The sequence below is a fragment of the Bubalus kerabau genome, chromosome 16 (assembly GCF_029407905.1).
Source record: "Bubalus kerabau isolate K-KA32 ecotype Philippines breed swamp buffalo chromosome 16, PCC_UOA_SB_1v2, whole genome shotgun sequence".
NCBI lineage: Eukaryota > Metazoa > Chordata > Mammalia > Artiodactyla > Bovidae > Bubalus > Bubalus kerabau.
The window spans coordinates 59149402-59166882 of record NC_073639.1 but is presented as its reverse complement, the minus strand read 5'-3'; the positions used below and the strand labels follow the sequence as shown (position 1 = coordinate 59166882).

The 17481-nt window shown below is 49.6% G+C and overlaps 1 protein-coding gene across 1 annotated transcript in view; it reads right to left on the bottom strand.

Annotated features, from left to right (window-relative positions):
• The window catches only part of CUX2 (cut like homeobox 2), a 278643-nt gene that overhangs the window by 33124 nt on the left and 228038 nt on the right, over positions 1-17481 (bottom strand). The window contains exons 5-6 of the mRNA XM_055549878.1: positions 4834-4968; positions 1646-1769 (exon numbers count right to left, since the gene is read on the bottom strand). Of these exons, the coding sequence (XP_055405853.1) occupies positions 1646-1769; positions 4834-4968 (259 nt within the window). The remainder of the gene's footprint in view (positions 1-1645; positions 1770-4833; positions 4969-17481) is intronic.

Below are 17481 nucleotides of genomic sequence, written 5' to 3'. Positions count from 1 at the left end.
CTATAGGAAATCAACCCTGAATATTCATCAGAAGGACTGATGTTGAAGCTGAAGCTCCAATACTTTTGCCACCTGATGCGATAGCCAGTTCATTGGAAAAGACCCTGATGCTGGGAAAGACGGTGGGCAGGAGGAGAAGGGGGCAGCAGAGGGTGAGATGGTTGGATGGCACTGCCAAATCAATGTATGTGAATTTGAGCAAATTCTGCAAGATAGTGAAAGACAGAGAAGCCTGGTGTGCTGCGGTCCATGGGGTCGCAAAAAGTTGGACACAACTGAGCAACTGAACAAGAACACCTTCTCAGTGAGACTTCCTCTAACACTCTATTGAAAACTTCAGCCTGTCTCTTCTGCTCCCTCTTCTGTTTTATCTGTTGTTACAACCTTTATCACCTAGTACACTACTTATTTATCTTTTTTGTGTCTTCCTCATGCGAAAGTAAACTCCAGGAGGGCAGAGAGTGTTGAACATTTTGTTCACAGCTGTTCCCTAGAACAGTGCCTGGCACACAGCTGGTGGTTCCATAAATATGTGGGATGAAAAAAATAAGTGAATAACAGAAAAGATATATGGAATGATCATGAAACTGTCCTAGAAAGACCCTAAGAGTGCATATTTTACCAAAAGTGCACTAACTGTAAAGGCAACCCACTCCAGTGTTCTTGCCTGGAGAATCCCAGGAATGGGGCAGCCTGGTGGGCTGCCGTCTGTGGGGTCACACAGAGTCAGACACGACTGAAGTGGCAGCAGCAGCAGCAGCAGCTGTGTGAGCACTGAGCTAAGCATTCAGAGGCGCCATTTCATTTCATTCACTCTCAGGGCAGACTAGGAGTTGATACAGTCAGTGTTATATGTCCATTTGGCTGGGCTATAGTACCCAGTTATGCAATCACACACTAATACAAGTATTGCTGTGAAGGGATTCTGTAGATGGGGTTAACATCTACAATCAGTTGATGTTAAGTAAAGGAAACTATATGCAATAACAGGGGTGGGCCTCATCTAATCAGTTGAAGGTCTTAAAAGTTTTTTTTTTTTTTTTTTAATTAAAAAAAATTTTGGCATTCTGTACAGCATGTGGGATCTTAGTTTTAGTTCCCCAACCAAGGATCAAACCTGTGCCCCATGCAGTGGAAGCTCAGAATTTTAACCACTGGACTGCCCGGGAAATCCCCCTTTAAAATTTTTTTTAATTTTTGTTGTTGTTGACAGTTTTAAGAACAAAACTGAAGAAGGAATTTTGTCTCAAGATGGCAGCCAGCACTGACTTCTACTTGACAGTTTCCAGCCTGCTGGCCAGCTCTCCCAATTCAGACTTGCTAGCTTCAATCAAGTGAGTTAGGTCCTGGAAATACAACTCTTAATTAAAAAAAAAAATCCTACTGGTTCTGTTTCTCTGGGGAACCATGACTAACATACCACCATTAGCCCCAGTTTTCAGATGGGGAAACTGCGGCTCAGTGAGGCGATGTGACCGGCCCAGGGCGGGTCACTGAGCTGCTGATACGTGATGTGAACCCAGGCCGGCATCTCCATCTTCAGACTGAATCTGGATTCCCCATGGGCCCTGGCAGGGGTGACTTTCCAGGCCCCCTCTCCCAGCCAGGTGGAGCAGCAGGGGCCCGCCCATCCTTCCCAACTCACTTTTGTTTCTCTGCCTCATTTCTCTGCAGCAAAGTTTCTGTCAGGAGGGCTTTGCTGGGAATGCCTGGGAGGCGGCTCGCCTCGGTCAGCGTGGGCCCGGCTGGTGACGTCCCCTCTCTCTGCTCTGAAGGAAGAAGAAGAGGGAAAACTGCCCATTGCTGAGAGCGGCATGACGACCAGAGTCGCTTTCTGCAAACCAGATCGATCAATGGTTCTGGGAGGAGAATCAATTTCCCAAACTCAGCACTGGAGACAGCACAACTGTCAGACCCGCTGTCGCCATGGTTGGCTGGCTTGCAGCCTTGGCGAACACCTGCATAAGAGAGTCAGACTCCCATCGTGTGGGCCCTGGGTGGCACACCCAGAGGTTCCTTTGCCCTCTCAGACCTGTCCCTGCCTCCTTGGCCTTCTGTATGATTTTAAAAAAGCATGGTAAAATACACATAAAATTGACCATTTTAACCATTTAAAAATACACAATTTAGTGACACATAGTATAGTCAAAAATACTGTGCAATCATTATCAGTAATTCCAGGACGCTGTCATCACCCCAAAATGAAACTTGTCCCCATTAAGCAGACACTCCCTACTCCCTTCCCCGGCTGACAATTGTTCTGCTTTCTGTTGCTATGGATTTGTGTATTTTGGATATCTCCCATCACTGGAATCATAACGTATGTCCTTTTGTGACTTGATTCTTTCACTCAACATGTCTTCGCGCTTCATTCAAGTTGGACCATGGGTCAGTGCTTCATTCCTTTTTTATGGCCAGATAATATTCCATTTTATGGATATATCATATTTTGCTTTTTTCCCATTCATCCACTGGTGGGCATTTAGATTATTTCTATCATTTGGCTACTGTGAACAGTGCTGCTATAAACATTTGTGTGCAAGTTTTGTCTGAGCACTTGTTTTCAGTTTTTTAGGGTATATCCCGTGGAGTGGAATGGTGGGGTCACAGGGGAACTCCAGATTTAACCTACTGAGGACCTGCCACGCTGTTTTCCCTTCCCCATGACTGATGGCACACACTCAGATGTTCAGTCATTACCCCTCATCTGCAGGTGCCCTGGGGCAGGGCCCACATCAGGTCCATCTTTGTGAACGCCATGGGGGCTCATTTGGAGATCAGTGTGTGCCTTTGGCACTAAATTCACGGAGAGAGGGATGCCCAGGGGCCAGCTATCGAGGATGAGTGGCTCAAGAGCTCCAAAATTTGGTCTCCCAACCATGGGTCCACGTGACTCAGTTAAATTCTGTCCTGGTTATAAAGTTTCTACTGTGAGCCTGGCACAGGAGGGTGAGTGTAGAGCTGGGCGGTTTGTAGAGTGAGTCCCCTGAGAGGCTGGCAGAGCGGTCAGCTCATAAGACACACATAACACGGGTGCACACATGGTCTGGGAATGTTCTAGATGTGGAGGCCACAGCAGTGAACAGAAAAGCAAGGTTTGACCATCATGATGCAGAATAATAAGGGTCCTCAAGAAGAAACACAGCCCAGGGCCAAGGTCAAAATTTTTTGTTCTGATTCCCTACTTGGCTACCTGTTGCTTCTGTGACTCAAGTTTCCCCATCTGTAAAATGGGGCCAGTGAGCTGCTGTGTGAAAAGCACACCACACAGAGCAAATGCTCTCAAGAGGCAGTTTCCACAACTACTATTAATATTATTCTTAGAGAAGGAAGTTCAGACCTCAGAGGAAGCGGTGACAGCTTTGCTGGGGAACCTCAGAGGCTTCATAGAGGCATACCTATGAGCAGGGGCTGAAGAACTGCCAAGTCCTGGCTTGTCAGGGTAGCTGGAAGGGTATTCCAGGCGCAGGACTAGAGCTGGCAAAATGCTGTTATTTTAAGTCACTGTAAGTCTTCCCCAGAAGACCCTGCCTAGGGCCAGGCTTGCAGCAGGTGCTCACTATGCAATGTGGGGGAGAGGGGTGAAGGGAGGATGTTGAGAAATGGGGGAGTGTGAAAGTGGTTGTTTCCTGAAAAGTGACTTTGTGTCATGCTTTCGTTTGACAGGCCTCAGCCCATTTTGTCTTCACTACATGCCAAATCTGGCTCGTTACCTGTTTTTTCAATAAAGTTTTACTAGCATAGAGCCATGCCCCCAAATTAATATGTAATAATTCACATGTTATCTATGGCTGCTTTCACCCAGCGTTATGTAGTTGTGACAGAAACTACATGACCTGCAACATCCAAGGTAATTACTTTCTAGCCCTTTTCAGAAAAAGCTTACAGACCTGAGGTAAACCCTACTCATTCATTCCTTAGACAAGAAGCCTTTAACCCGACTCTTTCTCAATTCTCTGCTTATTTTTTTCCCAAAGACTCTTCACCAACTGACATACTATATTTTACTAATTTATTTGTTGGCAATCAGTTCCTCCCTCTAGAAGGTCAACATGATGAGGGCAGAGATTTTTTTCTGTTTTATTCCTGGCTGGGTCCCTAGTGCCTACCACAGCGCCTGGCATGCAGGTCAATGAACACCCAAGACTGGGATGGTTACTAATGGCTTTCACCTGCTACTATTTGCTCTCCCTATGGAGACTTCTTACCTTACATCTTACCTTCCAGAGGTAATCACCATGCTGAATTTTGTTCATCATTCTCTTGCTTTTAAACATTTTATCACAACATATGTACACCTAAAGACTCTATTACTTGTCTCATTTGGAGCTGAGACAGTGTTGTGCTCCTACACCCTTTCCCCCCGCCCCCCACTCCTGGGCACAGACTACATTTCCCAGCCTCCTTTGCAGCAGCGTACAGCCACGTGACTGAGCTTTGACCAATGGGATGTGGCCAAGGTGATGCTTGCCGCTCCGAGGTCTGGACCCCACAAATCTCAGTGTGATCCTCCACATTCTTTCTCTGCCTCTTGATCAGATGTCAAACATGCACTTGTGACTGTGGATGTTGAGTGTTGACGACCACAACCTGGGTCCCTGAATGACCGTGTGGACCATCCCCTGAAAGTTCTCCTCTCTTCAAATACATTAAGCCTCTGAAATTTGGGGTTAGCCTGTTTCAGCAGAAGTGTACCTTAACCCATCCCACTTCTAAAATGATACAGTTGAGTTCCCTGCCCCTCTTCCCCCCACAGGGGTGGCAGAGTTTGGCTGCCAAAGATTCACAGCCCATTTGCTTATTATGGACATTCTGTGAGAGCCTTATCAGTACCTTTGGTGCCGACGAGCTCAGGGTGTCTCTTCCACGAAGCGTGGAACTCTCGCCGCAGGGGCCCACTGGGGTCGAAGCTGGGGGGCTGCAGTCTGTCGTCTGGGCTGCGTGCCACCTCAAACACAGGCACGGGGTCTGCACAGAGAAAGGAGGACAGTGGTAGGGGGAGCTCTGCGGGCCAGGGAGCTTATGTGGGAGGAACCATCCATCGCAGCCGTCTGGAATCTCTCTGTTGGCTTATGGGAGCATTGTGCACTTTCTGCTTTATGAGGGAGTAGAGCTTCTCCAGGCACCTGCTCTGAAGAGCCTGTGCTGTTCCCATGGATGTGGATGTCCTGCCCAGCTGGGAATAATAACAATAATTGTTACAATAACTGCATTCTGCTGATTCTAGATGCCATCGGTGGTAGCCATGAGATGGCATCTTGCTCCAATCAGAGGGAGCGTCACTTAGCAAGGATCCCAGCAGGCACGCTCTGAAATTCACAAGTCCAAGTGCTTCTTTCTCAGGGAACTTCCCAGACAAGGCAGCGGGGATGGGGGCAGACCTGCTTGGGGGATATGAAACTGCTCTGAGGACCGGCCCACAACCTCACTCAGGACTTCCTTCCTTAGGCTTTCACCCAGTTCCCCACTTCTCACTCTCTCCCTATTCTCCTTCACCCAAGGTTCCCTAATAGCATCCTTGCACATATAATCCTTGCAGTGCTTTTCAACAGATCTGGGACAACACACCATCTTTCGTGAACACTTATGGTTGATTAAATGATTTTTTTTTCTGGGGACCAAATATAAACCTGGATATAAGATGTCTCCAAATGTCCCAACAGCAAAAAACAATTGAGGACTGCAGGTCTTTCCACCAGGAATTCTGTCCCTATTGCTGTCAGCTAGCAAGCACTTCCTCTTCCTTCAGATGTAGAGTCCAACCACCTCTTCTTCCAGCAGCTCTCCACCTGGGGCAGGTGGTTGGTGGAGCATCTTCCAGGTTACAAAGCCAGTCCCTGGGAACCAATCCCACGATGCACCAGCATCCCCTGGAGGCTGGCTTAGATCTAACTTGTTTTCACAGATGAGGAAACTAAGGCTCAGAGAAGTGGCGATTTGCTGAAGCATGGAGGAGAGACTCCAGTCTGGATCTCTTTCTCTAATGCCACAAAAACTTCCTGTGCTGGTGCTCTGGATATTTCAACCCCAGTAGCCACGTGTAGGAAGGGGCTTCCCTGGTGGCTCAGGGGTAAAGAACATGACTGCTAAGCCAGGAGACGTGGGTTCAATCCCTGGGCTGAGAAAATCCCCTGGAGAAGGAAGTGGCAACCCATTCCAGTATTCTTGCCTGGAAAATCCCATGGACAGTGGAGCCTGGCACGCTAGAGACCATGAGGTCACAAAAGGGTTGGACACAACTTACTGACTAAACAACAACAGCCATGTGTAGGTAGGTATTCATGGGGCCCCAAGAAAGCCAGGGCCTCTTCGCTTCAGGCCAAGGGGCCTGGTCTGTTCCACAATGTTTTCTAATGCCCAAGAGCCCTCTCTCTTTCTGGTTCCTCCTCTGGGATCTCCCACTAGCATCTGCTTGGCCACTACTCTCTGCTGGTGTGGACCCTGGAGTCAGACATCCCTGGTCCAAATCTAATCCATATTTTGCCTCTCAGGATTGCTGTGTGACCTTGGCAAGTGGTGCTGCCTCTCTGTGCCTCACCACAAAAGTACCGACTTCATGAGCCTGTGATGAAGATTCATGTAAAGTCCTCAACATGGTACCTTGACCTTGGTCAGCTCAGAACACATGGAAGCCCTTGCTATTCCCCCTGCCTTTCTGAGTGCCAACAATACTGACCTTCTTCTCTCAGTCCCTCGTATGCACCTTCCCATCCCAGAGGCTTTGTACAGCCAGGAGCCTTCTGCTCTCCTCTGTCCCTTTCAGCTAGTTGATGCTTACTCGTCTTAGCAATTCAAATGCCAGTTCTTCCAGGAAGCCTTCCCTGACCAGTTAGCTGGTTTTCCGATATGTGCTCTCCCAGCTGTCTGCACCTCTCTTTCACAGCAGTCGCTGCACTTCCAATTTCAATGATTTACAAGTGCACCTAGTGAATACCCGCTGGACTGCAAACTCCACACGAGGCAGGGCTGGGCCCGCATCTCCTTTTGCTCCACTGGACCCCTTGTGGGTGAATGACGCCTGATCCACAGTCCAACCCAATAAATATCTGCTGGTGGGAGAAACAGGGTAGAGCCTGTACTCGGGGGCCTTCAGGTCCGGCTGGAACAAGGCCACCTCTGCATTTTCTCCCTCTCCTCCCGCCTGTCGAGGTGGTGGGAGGCTCGGACAATGGGCGTTTGTGTCGAGGTAAGCAGGTGCACGGGAACGCCGCTGCCGTCTTTCCTCTGTCAGCACTCCCCCCACGCCCCGTCATTAGGCAGGGCCTGCTCAGCGGGGTATGCCATTATGTCTCCCCGGGCTGATGTAATTATACATTGACATAATTAACCCAGCAAGCGCATTAGGCAGGCCAGCTAAAAATTCATCTATAATTATTTGTTGTGTGCATGCTAATGAGTCCATCTGCACTGCCTTTGTACAACATGGACAAATTAATTTACAAGTCTGGATTTTTTAATAAGTTCAAGGAAACGCTTCCTATTGTGTCCTGGTTTTTGAGAAAAGAAGAAACAGGCGACAAGCGCTTGCCAGGGTCAGGGAGGTTAGATAAACACAGAGGCTGCAGCTCGGGAGCGGGCATGGAGGGCTCGCTCTGGTTCCAGGAGGTGGAACAGATCCAGCTCATGGCTCAGGGGCTGGCTGGCCAGGAGCCTGTCCAAGCAAAAAACGCCGCTTGGGTGAGAAGGGATGTCATTTACCTCGTTTCCAGGGATCAGAAATGGAGGTTTGTTCTGCTCGGAGGCCCTGTGGTCATTCTTTGTTGCCCGATACTCGCTGTCCAGGGGAAACTGACCTCAAGTGACCCCGGAGAGGCTCGAGGAGTGTGAGGGGGGCAGTGACACTCTACGGGGCCAGCGGGTTCCCGGGCTCTGTCTCTTTGCCTTCATTTGCCCGTACAGGGTAGAAAAAAAGTGTAAGAGAAAGTTAATCGCTCAGTTGTGTCTGACTTTTTGCGACCCCATGGACTGTAGCCAGCCAGGTTCCTCTGTCCATGGGATTCTCCGGGCAAGAATACTGGGTGACGACACTCTCAGAACCTGAAGTCCAGCACTGGTCTTGAGCCTCAGTTTTCCCACTAAAAAGTGGGGAAATGAAACAGTTTCTGCCTCTCAGAAGTTACTACTGGGAAGACTGAAAACGATTATTGGGAGAGGCAGTGTGATTTAAGGACTGCTGGTGTCAGCTCCAGCTCCAAACTGGCCATGTGACCTTTGGACAGTTAGGAAACCTCTCTAAGCCTCTATTTTCTGATCTGTACGATGGGGCTGCGAGGACTGGATGAGAGAATGAGATCTGCACAGTGCCGGGTGGAGACTAGGGCTGGGCACAGAGCGGGCTGCTGTTATTATCCTGAGAGGGGCAGCGCATCCGGCCCCGCGGTGTTCCAGCAGCAGCGGTCTGTGGCCAAACTCCAGGAGACTCAGGACATGGCGAAGCTTCATATACTCTCATCAGTGTCTGGGACACTCAGAGTCCAACAGTCCTGCTTTGAACTCCACTCAGGGACTGAACGGAGAAGGCAATGGCACCCCACTCCAGTACTCTTGCCTGGAAAATCCCATGGACGGAGGAGCCTGGAAGGCTGCAGCCCATGGGGTTGCTGAGGGTCGGACACAACTGAGTGACTTCACTTTCACTTTTCACTTTCGTGCATTGGAGAAGGAAATGGCAACCCACTCCAGTGTTCTTGCCTGGAGAATCCAGGGACGGGGGAGCCTGGTGGGCTGCCGTCTATGGGGTCGCACAGAGTCGGACACGACTGAAGCGACTTAGCAGCAGCAGCAGCAGCAGGGACTGAAAGGCTCCAGCTTAGAAAGAGTCATCCAAAGAGGGACAATCTGTCCATTGTCCAACCTCCCCCACCCCACAACCCCAGAGCACAGTGGGGAAAAGCAGAGTCCCGTGACTTCCCTGAAGTCTGAAAGTGAGGGGGTGGTAGGGCCAAGATGGGCCTTTGGGCCTCTTCTCCCCACACTGTGCTTCCCTGGATCCCCGGTTGGAGAGAGAAAGCGAGGGGAGGTTCAGATGACGGCCAAAGTCAGGCAGTGGCTGAGTCCTAACAGCCAGACCACTTTACATGGATTAGAGTTCATTCCATCTTCACCACAACAGTGTTAGGCAGGGCTGTTGTGCTCCTAGTCTACAGATGGGGAAACAGGCATGGCGGGGGGCCGGGGGGAGGCGCGTGGAAATCACTTCCCAAGGTGAGGCCTGATAAAGGTAGCTGCTGCTATTTCCACTTTTTTAGACAAGGAAATGAAGGCCCAGAGAGGAGATTCTATGTGCCTAAGAACGTTAGCTCAGAAGTGGCAGGGGTGGAGTCTGAACCAGAGAGCCTGGTGACTCTCGGCAGTGGACCAAGCTGCCCCGAGGTGCGCAACACTGAGAGCTCTGTTCTCGGCCTTGCCAGCGGCTGGCTGGGGGACCTGGGACAAAGCATCTGACTTCTCTGAGCTCCGCTTTCAAGTCTCTCTGATGAGTCGACCCCAGGCACACGCTCAATCAGCACCGGATGTCAGCAGATAGGGGGCAAGGTCCTGCCAAGTGAGTGCTTTTGGCCCTGGGCCTATTCCTTGGAGCTGGGATGCTCAGGGTGATTAATAAACAGCTTTCCAGATGAACTTGACACTCGAGGTTTGGATGTTGTGAATCCTCCAAATTCCCACAGCCTCTCACAGATAAAAGAGGGAGGGGGACAGGCTGGGAGGCTGACGGTCAAATCCTGGCTGTGACAGCCTCAGGGAAAGCCACATAGGTCTGCTGAGCCTCAGTTTCGCCGGCAGTAAAACGGGAATAACAACAGGACCTACCGCAGAGGGCTGTTCAGGGATGCATGAGCGCACCGAGCTTCTGGGACAGTGCCTGACCCCTAACAGACTCTAAGTGAGTGTTGCCCTAATTCTATGCCTTGTGGCAGTGTGGGATCAGAGCAAAGCCTCAGCCTGCTTTGATGCAGAAGGCATCTGCAAGCCAGGAAAAGAGCTCTCACCAGAAACCAGCCAGGCTGGCACCTCGATCTTAAGACTTCCAGCCTCCAGAACTGTGAGTAATAAAACCTTGTTGTTTAAGTCACCTGGTTTGTGGTGTTTTCTTACAGCAGCCTGAGCAGACTAGTGTATCCTGCTTTGGGGCTCCCATTAGCTTGGCTATGGACTGTTTCGAGATCTGCTCTGCGGTGTGAGATTCCTCCCACCAACCCTCCTTCCTCTCCCCTCCCTTCCCAGGCGTCAAACCAGCATCGCCATGTGAAGGCTCTCCTGGCCTTTTCCTCTCCCTCTCCATCCTTCCCAGGCATCTTCCCCCAAAAACCTCTTGCACATCTAATGCCATCTTGGCATCTGTATGCTTCCAGAGGACCAAACCAACATGTGATTACTCTTTCACCTCTCAGAGCCCTCAGTTTCCTGGTCTGTAAAATGGGGATAGTCACAGTGCCTCCCCTGTGAGGTTGCAGATAGAGTCCAGAGTCTGTGGGTGTGGAGCCCATGCTGAGGTATTGCTTTATGCCACAGTGGTGAGTCTGAAGTGGGCACAGCTCACTTCAGGGGGACCTATGAGTCCATGCACCTGCTTCACTCAGCAAGGTGAGCATCTCTCTGAGGGGGGCACAGTAGTGGCCTTGTCTCTGTGTAGCTTAAGTTCCAGTCAGATAATATGGATGGGGATGGAATAGATCTTCAGAGCATTAGGAAGCGACAAGTTCTAATTTGCCTTTTTGAAAGGCTCATCCAAGTTGCTGTGTGAAAATGGGCTGTAGCGGGAGCCAGACAGGAGACTGCTGAATAGTCCAGGCCGCGAGATGCTGGGACCAGGATGACAGCAGGAGAGGCAGGGTGGAGTGCTCAGACTCAAGAGGCAGACAGGAAGAACTGATGGGGTGTGGTGTTCTAGGCTGAATAGTGTTCCCCCAAATTCATGTCCATTCAGCACTTGCGAATGTGACTTTATTTAGAAACCGGGTCTGGGACTTCTCTGGTGGGTCCAGCGGCTGAGATTTTGTGTTCCTGGAGTGAATGTGTGGTGGGTACGCAGGTTTGATCCCTGATCAGGGAACTAGATCCCACATGCTGCAACTAAAAGTTCGCATGCCGCAAGGAAGACTGAAGATCCCCCATGCTGCAACTGAGATCTGGTGCAGCTAAATTAAAAAAAAGAAAGAAACAGGGTCTTTGCAGATGAAATCAAGTTAAGATGAGGTCAACTGGATTAGGGCCGACTAATCCAGTGACCGGTGTCTTTACAAAAAGAGAGGACACAGAGAGGTGACATGCAGGGAAGGCCCTGAAGACAGAGGCGGAGACTGACATGACGTGTCTGCGAGTCAAGGAGTGCCCAGGCTGGTTGGCCACCACAGAAGCTAGGAGCGAGGACTGGAACCTATTCTCCCTGTGTGTCTTCAAAAGGAACCAACCCTGCCAGCATCTTGATTTTTGGCTACTGGGCTCCAAAACTGAGAGAATAAATTTCCACTGCTTTAAACCATCCAGTCTATGGGTAGTCCTAGAAAATGAAGGCATTGTGTGTGCCCTGGAGGCCTGAAGTCCAAAATCAAGGGGTCGGCAGAGCCACGCTTTTCTGATCTGCTCCACACTTTCTCCTAGCTTCTGGTGTTGCTGGCAATCTGAGGCATTTCTCGGTTTGTAGTAGCGTCACTTCAATGTCTGCCTGTCATCACCTGGCCCTCTTCTCTGTGTCTCTCTCCTCTTTCTATAAGGACAGCAGTCACATTGTCCTTATAAGAAGAGAGAGGGGAGCCTGGCAGGCTACAGTGCATAGGGTTGCAAAGAGTCAGACACGACTGAAGTGACTGAGCCCACTGGATTAGGGTATCACCCTAAGGACCTTCCCTTATCATGATCACATCTGCAAAGTCTCTAGTCCCAAATAAGGTCACATTCACAGGCATCAGGGGTTAGGACTTCAATGTACCTTTTGGGGGCACACAATTCAATCCATAACACATGGTAACTGGCTGCTGGATACCAACTGCGAGAGAGCAGGACTAAGGAGTTGCTAGACTCCAAGTTTCCTTGGAAGGAAGTCCTTACTCAAGCCTAACCTACTCCCCTCCTGGTGCACCCATTTCACCAGCCTTCCAGGAAGACAAGCTGCTTCATAAGAGGATGTAAGAGCATGGACCTCTGATTCTCCTGCATGTGCGTCCTCTCCCATTGCTAAGAAACTGGGCTGTGGGTTGAGTGTGGTCCCTGCTCTGGAAACCACACAGCAACGGTGATCACTTCTCTCCCCAGGCATACTCCACTCTTGATTTCTTCTCTACAGAATTCCTAGACTTTATGGTGTGTGAGTAAACTCATTTCTTCCCAACGCCCCTATCTGGGAAGATATCCACGGACACCTGAGCTACGTTGCTGGGGATTGAGTTAGGGAAGAAAAAAAAAATTCCTAGCATTCAGATGACTGGAAGATTCTGCCAAGTTAGGCACAGGTGAAATCCTCAGCCGGGGGAGCCAGCACATCCAAGGGCTTCCTGCTTACTTTGTCTGAGAGGTATGAGCTGATGCATCAGCTGTACGTCACTGGCTGCTCTTACAAAGTGAAAAAGAGAGAAATGACAGCAAATCTTAAAAATGTTGGGAAGAGGTTTCTCAGAGAGCCTGATAGTCACAGGGGCCAGGAGGCATTCAGTTTTCACTTCTCACCACCTCCTTTCTGCTTGGGCCTTTCACACAGTAGGTGCTCAATAAATGTGACTTGTTTTGAGCATCTAAATCAGAGGTCATTTGTTACAACAGCAGGAGGAAACTAATACAGTCCCTAATTCAGCCATTTATTCATCAGTTTGCTTATACTGAGCACCTACTACGTATCAGATACCATTTCTTCAGTTGCCAGATATTTCCTGAGCCCCTACTTAGTGCCAGGGAAGTTTCTGAACCCTGGAGATACAGCAGTAACTGTGTGGATCACAATAAACTGGAAAATTCTGAAAGAGATGGGAATACAGACCACCTGACCTGCCTCTTGGGAAACTTGTATGCAGGTCAGGAAGCAACAGTTAGAACTGGACATGGAACAACAGACTGGTTCCAAATAGGAAAAGGAGTATGTCAAGGCTGTATATTGTCACCCTGCTTATTTAACTTATATGTAGAGTACATCATGAGAAACGCTGGGCTGGATAAAGCACAAGCTGGAATTGCTGGGAGAAATATCAATAACCTCAGATATGCAGATGACACCACCCTTATGGCAGAAAGCAAAGAAGAACTAAAGAGCCTCTTGATGAAAGTGAAAGAGGAGAGTGAAAAAGTTGGCTTAATGCTCAACATTCAGAAAACTAAGATTATGGCATCTGGTCCCATCACTTCATGGCAAATAGATGGGGGAACAGTGGCTGACTTTATTTTTCTGGGCTCAAAAGTCACTGCAGGTTGTGATTGCAGCCATGAAATTAAAAGACTCTTATTCCTTGGAAGGAAAGTTATGACCAACCTAGACAGCATATTAAAAAGCAGAGACATTACTTTGCCAATAAAGGTCTGTCTAATCAAGGCTATGGTTTTTCTAGTGGTCATGTATGGATGTGAGAGTTGGACTATAAAGAAAGATGAGCACAGAAGAATCGATGCTTTTGAACTGTGGTGTTGGAGAAGACTCTTGAGAGTCCCTTGGACTGCAAGGAGATCCAACCAGTCCAAAGGAAATCAGTCCTGGATGTTCACTGGAAGGACTGATGTTGAAGCTGAAACTCCAATATTTTGGTCACTGATGCGAAGAGCTGACTTATTTGAAAAGATCCTGATGTTGGGAAAGATTGAAGGTGAGAGGAGAAGGGGACGACAGAGGATGAGATGGTTAGATGACATCACCAACTCAATGGACATGAGTTTGGGTAAACTCTGGGAGTTGGTGATGGACAGGGAGGCCTGGCGTCCTGCTGTTCATGGGGTCACAGAGAGTCGGACACGACTGAACGACTGAACTGCAGTAAGAGGAAATTCCTGCCTTCCTGGGGCTGACATTCTAGAGAGGAGAGATAAACAAAGGACAGGTAAATCAAAGGCTCTAAGGGGGCTGAGAAGGAACACAAAGCAGGGTCAGGAGAGAGCTTGGCCAGAGATGTGCCCTGAGGGGAGGATGTTAATTGAGGCAGCAGGTCAGGGAAGGCTTTGTGAAGGTGGAGACATCTGAGCAGAGCCCTGAGGGAAATGAGGAAGCCAGCAGCAGGCTGAGAGAGAAATACCAGGAGAAACAGCCCCCATCAGACAAAGAAAGGGTGGCAGATGGTCCTGACCCATCCCCCACCGAGTTACTGTCCCATAAACACAACTTAGCCTCATCCTCACAGCAACGGGCCCATTTTACAGATGAAGATGTGGGGCTCGGAGAGGCTGCCGATGCCTGGGCAATTCTTGGTGCCAGCTTCGCTTCTCCACCCTGTAGGCCGTTGGATGCTGGTGGGTGGTGACTGGGTTCAGAGCTGGCTAGTTTCTGGTCTTCAGCCCCCTAACTTTAGCAACCATTCATTCTGGAGCAGACGGGGCACCCAAATCCAGGAAGCCGGGGTAAAGAGTAGATGAGATGACCACCCAGCATCTTGAGCCAAAAGCTCCAGGGAACTGACATTTCTTCATCCCCGCCCCCACACTGCACCCCGACAAATGCCAGGTACTTTGCATGTATTTATATCTCATTTAACCATCAAAACAACCACAGGAGACATCGCTATCATCCCCACTTCCAAGATAAGAAAACCTCAGCCCAGCAGAGGGAAGCCTCTTGTTGAAAAAGGTGGAGCTGGATTTGAGCCCCATGTGGCCCAAGAGCCAGATGCTGGGGTCCTCACGTCACGATTTCAGCTGCATCCACCTGCTCCCCTGAAGATTACCAATATGACACTTGTCCTTATGTGATTCAATGTTTTTAACTTAAATGTATTTTAAAGGAATATGTATCTCACTATTGTAAATAGATCATTGAATTCTGTGTTATAAACAAGGCGCTTTCACCCATAAAAATAAATACAAAGGAAAAACCAAGGGTGCTGTTAATTCTAGTTACACCCCCATTGCCAGCTTGAAGCTAGCTCTTTCATGGTTAAAAGGAAAGATTCACAGGTTCTGTAGGCATTTAAGATGTTTTGCACCTGACTGTGACTTTATCTAGAAGGAAGGAGAAAGGTGATACCTGGTGTGCAGTGCGTTCAGTTTACGTTGTGCCGCGTACACCGTGACTGCGCCCTCTGTCGGGTGGCTCTGCCTGGGGAAGCACTGGGTCCCGCGGGCCCCTAGTCTCCAAAGCGACCTGTGCCACTCCTCGTCCGGGGTCTGGCAAGTCTCGTATCTAGTGTCAGATGTGACAGAACATCCCCACAGCACCTCGTCTGGAGCCTAGGAGCCCAGGTTGCTTCCGGGCTCAGCACTTCCGCTGAAAACCTTTCAGCAGAGACACGAGGCTGCCCGGAGCCGTGAGCGGGACTTGATTTCCCCCACTTCACTCCTGCAACATACCATGTCGATACATAGACAAGGGCAGTGGCAGCAAGAATCAAACGGCTTTAGATTCAACCTGAATTAAAAAAGCCCCAAACAGGGAACCCCAAATCAGAAGGGTCTGACTACAAATCCTTTGGATTAATTGAGCACGCTGGCAGACACAGAAGATCAAATATGAACCATCCGAGGTGGCAGGTCCTGACGGGCAGGCGGGGAGGGGGAGCGTCATCGAGAAGCGGCGTGCCTTTGTCTTACAGCCATCAGCTTGCTCTTTATGCATAAACTGCTTAATAAAATGACTAATTCATTTTGGTTACGTTGGATCTAAACCCCTAGAGAATACTGCCAGTAGATTTATAATATTTTAATCCCACACCAGGCTTTCCAAAGCCACTGTAGGAGGAGACGAACAGAATACCCTCTATTCCATCTTCTACCACTAGCTGATGCTGTTGGTTTTTTTTTTTTTTTTTAAGTGTCTACGAGGTTGTGGGGGTAGAATGGTGAATCTAAGAAGAGCGGTCTCATTCCTCCCACTGTGTCCATCTGAAGGAAAGTGGCCTTGAGAGCTTTTTTAGGAAACGGGAGCCGCAAAAGCTGTCCGAGAGGCTGTTTAGAAACACATATATGCAGAAGTATGCGTGTGCCCCTCCAAAGTCTCTCTGAGACAGAAGCCTTCTCCCATCTGGGCCCTGGCTCCAGGCGCCTGCGTGGGCGGGAGGCTCAGGCTACCAACGGAGGCAGTGAGCCTCCCTTTGATCCTTTAATCCTAACTTTTTGACAGCAGATGGGTTGCCCAGCCCTTGTATGCAAATGGAGGCCAGGGGTCCCGCCACCCTCTTTTCCCTCTACCGCCAGGGCCAGCTGCTTCAAGGTCTCCTAGCTTGAGCATGGACAGAGGGGGCTGGAGTGGGTCTTCCTTCTTGGCGCTGGTAGGTGGTGTGATAGTAACACCATGGGCAACAGCAACAGCAGCCACTGGTCTCCTGAGCATTTACTGTGTGCTAGACAGCCAGCTTAGGAATTCACACGCTTTACCTCACTTAATCCTCCCAGAGGCACCAGGAGGTAAGTGTGCATTTCCAGAGGAGAAAACAGAGGCGCAGAGAGGTAGAGCTACTCACTCAAAGGCTACCTAGCCAGGAAGCAGCAGAGCTGGGACTCAGACTCATGTCCATTGTAAGAAAAATAAAGTTTCCATAGACTGGGCTGCACAGGAAGTTCCAGGCAGGCCGGCATAGTGTTTTATTTAGCATTTTGGCTCTGGTGCTGGGTAGAGTACCTGGCAAACAGCGGGAGCTCAGTGTTTGCAGAATGAATTGCACAGGGCCACTCCTCTGTGCCAGGCACCGTGTTAAGTGTCCTCTATCCCCACTGAATCCACCCAGTGGGCCTACAATGAGGTGAGAGCATCTGTATTTCACAAGTGGGGAAACTGAGGATCGGAGGAGTCGGGTGTGATATAGGATACAAGATGGCAGAATGGGGAGTGGCCCCAACTCAGTGAGAGGGTGCTGCAGCCTGGAGTCCTGTGACTGCCCCTCCTGGCATGGTTCTGCCCCCTGAAATTAAGAGCTCTGTGACTCAGTTTCCCCTCAATGAAAGTATAATACCAGCCTTTGGAGCCCTGGGCTGGGAAGACCAGGCATACTTGTCTGTGAGGGTTAACGATCTTCCTCCAGCTGATGCACCTGCACTTCTGCAAGGGGCCCACCCTCTCAGCCTAGAACTTCTCAACCTACAGGCAGCAGAGACCATTAGCTGTTTTTCACTCTCTTTGGATGTCAAATCTCTAATGGTTTTGTCCCAATTCCTTCAATTTTGGGGGGGGCCACACAGTGCGGCATGTGGGATCTCAGTTCCCCAACCAGGGATCGAACTCCTGCCTCCCTGTATTGGGAGCATGGAGTCTTAACTACTGGACCTCCAGGAAATCCCTTACAGCCCTTTCAATTTTAAAATTAATCCTGCATCCGCGTTTGGAGTCAGGGATGAAGATTCAGTGTTCACTACCTGTCAGCT